Genomic DNA, 7,028 nt, shown 5'->3' on the forward strand with positions numbered 1-7,028 from the left:
TGGCTGCTTCTTACGACTTTTCTTTTGTTGTTGCCGTGACCCGGCTCTGTTTTCTCCTCTGTTATTGAAGGTGTTTTCCTGCTGCACCGGCTCTACGCCCTCCACCTCCTTCCCTGTGGTTTTAACCTTCCTCTTTCCCCGTGTGTTTTATGCACGGCGAACTACGTAAAGATTTGCATTGCTTCCCCACTCGGCATCCCCGCCCCCACCTCTCTGAAAAACAAAACCCCAACCTCACAAAATCTCTGTGGATCCGCGGTAGCGAGACGTGAAGGGGTTGATTTGTGGAGTGGGAGTCGCTGGCCCATTGCGGTGCTTGGGACTCATTAAACTGTCACTCACCCCCCACCCCACTGGGTAAATGGGGTGATTAATGTCTGATATACTGGAATGGGGCGAGGGCATTTATGGAGAATAGGTGGTGTGGCTGGAAAGAAATTGATCGCCCAAGGATGTCTCCTGGACTAAGCGTTCATAATTATGTCACTCACCGCGAAGTTGGAGAAAGTTAGGTTTGTGACTTTGGGAAAGCGAGAAGGACAGGAGAGTCGTCGGGTTTTGTTACTATTTAACTCTCCGCCACGGCTTTCTAATGGGAACGAAGTGGTTATCACCAGGGCTGGGACGCTGACGCCTCAGGCCCCACTTCCTTTTCTACCCCTCGCCCTCTCAAGAGTCTGAGGAGATGTATTTGACATTCAGAGATGTCGCAGCACCCTGCCCGGCACCGGTCAGCCCAGCCCGGGTCGCGTTACAGTTTCATCAGCTTTTAGAAAAGACCCACAAACTCTGGCTGAAAAGTTCTCAAACTTACTAGACCTGGCTTCCCCCCACACAAAGATTTTCTTGTGATCATTAAACATTACAGAGTGACACCCCCCATACACACAAGAAAGATTGTTAAGGGACACAGATCAAGGGGAAGGCAAGGTTCTGCTTTTTCTGAGCAGAAAGATCAGATATGCAGGTGCAGCATTCATTTTAAGTGACTATAGCAGGTTGTATCAGTTTATTAGTTGGTCTCGTTGAACTGAAGTACTTTCCAGGATTTCAGAAAGTGCAGTTTCAGCTTGTTGGTACTGAGAATTGAAATTTGCATTGACTGTGGCAGTGTAGGAAATTTTTCTGAGAAGGTAGTTGTAGATAAGTCATTAAATAAGAGTGAAATAATAAGGTGAACCAGTCCGAAGTAATGGTTCTGAAGAAGTCTGCCAACATTTGAGACATGTATACCATTGTCTCAGCAGAAGAAAAAAGTGCGGTAATAATGTTGAAATGGGACTGGAGATGTCAAATGGGTTGGTTTAAAAATATCCCTAAACTGCCTTAGAAACTAAACGTTGGAGTTAAAGAAAAGTGAGTCTGGATTTCCTGAATAGCACCGTGGCTTGAGTGTGCTGTCAGTATGTAAGCCAGTCCACCAGCTTAAGACAGAAGTGTTGCTATTCCCTAAATACAGTAGAACTCCATATGCTGAGTTTTTCCATTTCTTCTGTTAGAAAGTTTGGAAAAAAAGGAAGACTTTGAAGTATTTTGTTTATACTAACAGAAGAGAAAAGTTCTCCTAAGAAAAAGCTGGTGGCAGGAGTGTAGAGGAGTAGCATATGGCATTAAAAGGAGCACAGCTGGAGGTAGCATTTCCATCTGAACATGATGTCAGAGCAGCTGACAGCCTGCCATCCCTCAGCCTTTTATTCTAACACACAGACAGGGAGTTAGTGTGTGCGGATCTGTGGTGGAGAAGGTATCTCATTCCTCTCTAACATCATCTCCACTTTGCATCTGTCTCTCTTAGTCTGCTTTTTTTCCACCGATGTAACAGACCTGGAGCCAGCAGGACTCAGAGGAAAGGACTTAATCAGGTTTATGTGTCCTAAAGGTAGGAGTAGCAAGAGATTAGATTGAGCATATTTCTGTTTTGGTGTTTTGTTTATTTAATTTTAAAAATCACATTACTTTTCTAACCCAGTTTAGGAATAATATATGAAATTGAGGATTAAATGAACATCTTACTGGAGTTGAAAGTCTTGAGCTTGTTTAGTTTTAATTTTTTATCCCTTTTACTTGAGCGAGTAAATAACTTTAATACACAGAAATATGTCAAGTTTTGAAATGTTAAGAAAGGCTTTAAAATACTGCTTTTGGAAATCACGTTGGATTAAAATGCTTTTTTGTTGTTCACTGCTATTTAGATTTGACTGGGATGGTGGTGGTGGGGAAATACTAAACTGTCTGGAATCCAGCATTCAAACTTATATGAGAAGATTATTCTAGTTAAGAAGCTAGATTGTTGTGTAATTAATTCCACTGTGAAACTTTATTCTTCAAAACATTGAACAGCACTGCTGAAACATACAGCTGTAGTGCTTTTGAAACTGAAGGTTTTTAAGAAGAAGAAAAAAAAAACTTTTGTCCCCAGGAGAATAGTTTGACTGGTTTCCTCACTTCTCTTTCAAATATATATTTAAGAGATCTTTTATTTCAGCATAACAATAATTATTTGCAGGAGTTTTTGTGTTAGCGACTAATTTAGAACTTGTAGATTTGAGCTGCCTGAATTGGCCAGACAGCTGTAATCGCACTCCTCTATTCTTAATCTCTTTATCTGGGCAGCAGCTGCCATATGGCCACAGTCAGCTGGATCAGATGTTTATAAGCTTCCTTCTTCGTCCCTCTCTGTCCTCTCAGCCTCCTAATTTGATCACGGCTACCTTGTGAGCTGCCCTCCAATCTTTATTTTTAGCCTTCTCAAGGATTAGGATTGATGTTAGCTGTGGGGCACTTAAAGTGATTGTATTGTAAATCTTAGTTTATTCTAGCAGTGGCATCTTGCAGAATGTATTTGGGGTTAGGATAAAGTTTTAGTCTGTCCTGGGCAAAGTGTAGAAGAAGAAGAAGAAGGGAAGTAATTTCTGAATATTAAATTAAGTGTATCTATTCCCAAAATGCACTTGCTGAGATGGGTGGTGTGGAGCCTTCTTGCTTCTGGTCACAGGAAAGGGGAAGTCGGGTCTTTCTTTTTCAGGAGTTTACCTACTGAGTTGAATTCTGACCCTTTGTACATCTTTGCCTCTCCCCTCCGTCCATTTCACTCTCCCTCATCAGAAAACCAGGGCAATGATGAATATTTGCAAGAATAGAAGCTAGTGGGAAAACAAAACTATATCAAATTATATTGAAACAAAGTATTTTCTGTTGGCTGAGGTAAGGCAGAACCAGGGGGGAAAAAAAAGTTTCTCTTTTTCTAAAAAGGCTTTAAAAAAAAAAAGTTGAACCTGTAAAGCTTTTGAGTTTTATTTAAGCGTTATATGCCTTTATTTTTTAAAGTTAGAATTAATTTTAATAGGAAACTCATTTTGCCTTGCAATGGATCAAAGTTTAGATGAGAATTTTCAGAGTTAAATAAAGCCCCTCTGGTTCCTAATATTCTAAAAGTACAGTTTCTACGAAGAAATATAACAATTTTTTTCTCAGTTCATTTTGAAAAATCTTTGGATTTGTTCATAGTAAAGATGATGTTTTCCATCTGCTGGTGCAGCTCCTGATCTCGCACATGTGTGCTGTACCTGCAAATCTGAAGGCATTAACATCTGTTTTTATACACAGGGCTTTTGTTGTACCACTCTGACTTTAAAAGTAAGTTGTTTGCTAATTTCTGGACTAATTATGCAATTTCATTTTTTTTTCTTGAATCAGCCAAATGTGTGTGTGTGTTTAAACTGTGCTTTCTAAGTACAGTCAAGTAGCAAAAGTAATAAAAGGAAAAGGATGGTTGAACAAGTTTTCTTGTGTGTTCCAGGATATGTTTGGGACTTTCTTTGTTTATTATATGAGTTGTTTCCTTTGAAATTAAAGCTATTTCGTAGGTTTTGTAGGACATAATTTGATAAGTAGAGTTAGTTAAATTTCTTCTGAAAGAGATCTAAATTCTTATTCTTAGTGAGAGACTGTAGTTAAAGGAAGGCTTTGAAAGCTTGGGTTCAGGGAAGATGGAGATGCGTCGGAGGCTGTCCGGCGGGGGTAAGGAGTTGAGAAAGTGCACGTTTTCCTTCTCGCGTTTAGGTCTCGTCCGTGTGATTTGGTAGTGCTGGGTCATAAGCCTGATTGAAATTCAGGGACATGTACCACGGCGGCCAAAGCGGAATTAATTTTTTTATATGGGGACTAGAGCACTGAAAAGTTGTTCCTGACCAGGCTCTAATGAGAAATTCCTCTCTCCCCAGGTTATGAAGACAGTATGGAGTTTCCAGACCATAGTAGACATTTGCTGCAGTGTCTGAGCGAGCAGAGACACCAGGGTTTTCTTTGTGACTGCACTGTTCTGGTGGGAGATGCCCAGTTCCGAGCGCACCGAGCTGTGCTGGCTTCATGCAGCATGTATTTCCACCTCTTTTACAAGGACCAGCTGGACAAAAGAGACATTGTTCATCTGAACAGCGACATTGTTACAGCCCCCGCTTTCGCTCTCCTGCTTGAATTCATGTATGAAGGGAAACTCCAGTTCAAAGACTTGCCCATTGAAGACGTGCTAGCAGCTGCCAGTTATCTCCACATGTATGACATTGTCAAAGTCTGCAAAAAGAAGCTGAAAGAGAAAGCTACCACGGAGGCAGACAGCACCAAAAAGGAAGAAGATGCTTCAAGTTGTTCGGACAAAGTCGAGAGTCTCTCCGATGGCAGCAGCCACATGGCAGGGGATTTGCCCAGTGATGAAGATGAAGGAGAAGATGAAAAATTGAACATCCTGCCCAGCAAAAGGGACTTGGCGGCCGAGCCTGGGAACATGTGGATGCGATTGCCCTCAGACTCAGCAGGCATCCCCCAGGCTGGCGGAGAGGCAGAGCCACACGCCACAGCAGCTGGAAAAACAGTAGCCAGCCCCTGCAGCTCAACAGAGTCTTTGTCCCAGAGGTCTGTCACCTCCGTGAGGGATTCGGCAGATGTTGACTGTGTGCTGGACCTGTCTGTCAAGTCCAGCCTTTCAGGAGTTGAAAATCTGAACAGCTCTTATTTCTCTTCACAGGACGTGCTGAGAAGCAACCTGGTGCAGGTGAAGGTGGAGAAAGAGGCTTCCTGTGATGAGAGTGATGTTGGCACTAATGACTATGACATGGAACATAGCACTGTGAAAGAAAGTGTGAGCACTAATAACAGGGTACAGTATGAGCCGGCCCATCTGGCTCCTCTGAGGGAGGACTCGGTCTTGAGGGAGCTGGACCGGGAGGACAAAGCCAGCGATGATGAGATGATGACCCCAGAGAGCGAGCGCGTCCAGGTGGAGGGGGGCATGGAGAGCAGTCTGCTCCCCTACGTCTCCAACATCCTGAGCCCCGCGGGCCAGATCTTCATGTGCCCCCTGTGCAACAAGGTCTTCCCCAGCCCCCACATCCTGCAGATCCACCTGAGCACACACTTCCGCGAGCAGGACGGCATCCGCAGCAAGCCCGCCGCCGATGTCAACGTGCCCACGTGCTCGCTGTGTGGGAAGACTTTCTCTTGCATGTACACCCTCAAGCGCCACGAGAGGACTCACTCGGGGGAGAAGCCCTACACCTGCACCCAGTGCGGCAAGAGCTTCCAGTACTCGCACAACCTGAGCCGCCACGCCGTGGTGCACACCCGCGAGAAGCCGCACGCCTGCAAGTGGTGCGAGCGCAGGTTCACGCAGTCCGGGGACCTGTACAGACACATTCGCAAGTTCCACTGTGAGTTGGTGAACTCCTTGTCGGTCAAAAGCGAAGCACTGAGCTTGCCTACTGTCAGAGACTGGACCTTAGAAGATAGCTCTCAAGAACTTTGGAAATAATTTTATATATATATAAATAATATATATATATATACATATATATAAATAGATCTCTATATAGTTGTGGTACGGTCTAAAAGCAGTCTTGTTTCCTGGAAATAAAAAGTTGGGATATTAACTTGTTTTTGCACTTTAGAATAGCATGAGAATCTCACTAATTTAGCATTCTGATAAAAGAAACTTTAGAGCAAGTCAGAATAGAGAGGTGTGTTTCCTTTGAGGGGGTAGGGGAAGTAAGCCAATAAGAACCTTTTAAACGAATCGTCCTATCACAAAATGCTTTCATATGGCTTAATTTTGTCAACACTGCATTGTCTTTTGAGCTCTTTTTTCCCCCCAACAATTTTTTTTTTTTCAGTAGAAATTCCCTCCAGTTTTATTAGCCTCTTTATATGTCTCAAATTGCATGAATTTTTTCTGGCTGTTGGAAACCTGAATGCTTTTAGACCCAAATGGAAAATTTCTGAAATGCTGGATTATCTATTTTTAAACAAGCAGTTGACTTAAAACTTTCTGTGGCAACTTCTGGTTTTCTGACGGTTCCCAGTGAGAGAAATGCTGAAACTACACTGGGATCACTGGGACACTGTCTTGTGAAGGTTTGCTTGGGATGAAAAAGGATATTGCAGCTTCAGCAGTGTTGAACTGTGTGTTTAAAAATGTGAATTACTGTTATTGTATACTGTAATTGATTACATGGGCTGGGGGGGTGTCAAAGAACTTGACAGGTTGTGTTGATGCTCTTAGTTGAGTCTTGAAAAGTAAATATTAACGCTACAGAAATGCATGAGTTTCAATATATTTTTTGTCTTTGTTTGCATTGTATAACTTTAACGAGTGAGTTTAAAATTATTTAATTTCCTTAGAAAAATAGCACCATTTGGAAAAAAAACTGGTGTTATGAAGAACGTAAATGCACTGTTTTTATTTTTATTTTATATAATTTAAATTGACTTTCCCACTGTCTTTAAGTTGAAACTGTTAAGCTGAATAAAAACTTAAGCTGCAAATTGATAACTTCGCTACATAACAAGGAAAATATAAATGTTTACAAACGGCTTAAAGATTTGCATGTGCAGTGTGCATTTATAACAAACTTCTAATTGCACAAAACCCATGCCAGCTCAGAGTTTAGGTGTACACATTTACCCAGTTGAGCATTTTTAGAATAACTACTGCACAAGTTGACAATAGGTCATTCTCTCTCTTTTTTTTTTTTTTT

General features: G+C 42.1%; 1 protein-coding gene across 3 annotated transcripts; it reads left to right on the top strand.

Annotated features, from left to right (window-relative positions):
- The first annotated feature begins 1,693 nt into the window (after positions 1 to 1,693).
- Positions 1,694 to 6,770, top strand: ZBTB18 (zinc finger and BTB domain containing 18). Of its 3 annotated transcripts, XM_011981164.1 has the most exons (3): positions 1,800 to 1,879; positions 3,607 to 3,636; positions 4,224 to 6,770. In XM_011981164.1, the coding sequence occupies exons 1-3, from the start codon at positions 1,867 to 1,869 to the stop codon at positions 5,804 to 5,806; spliced, it is 1,626 nt and encodes a 541-aa protein (XP_011836554.1). In that variant the 5' UTR covers positions 1,800 to 1,866; the 3' UTR covers positions 5,807 to 6,770. The 3 variants fall into 3 exon arrangements, with proteins under 3 accessions (XP_011836555.1, XP_011836556.1, XP_011836554.1); XM_011981165.1 differs by lacking the exon at positions 3,607 to 3,636 and having other exon boundaries at positions 1,694 to 1,879; XM_011981166.1 differs by lacking the exons at positions 1,800 to 1,879; positions 3,607 to 3,636 and adding an exon at positions 1,724 to 1,744.
- The last annotated feature ends 258 nt before the right edge of the window (positions 6,771 to 7,028 follow it).

Source organism: Mandrillus leucophaeus, unplaced genomic scaffold (genome assembly GCF_000951045.1).
Source record: "Mandrillus leucophaeus isolate KB7577 unplaced genomic scaffold, Mleu.le_1.0 Scaffold220, whole genome shotgun sequence".
Taxonomy (NCBI): Eukaryota; Metazoa; Chordata; class Mammalia; order Primates; family Cercopithecidae; genus Mandrillus; species Mandrillus leucophaeus.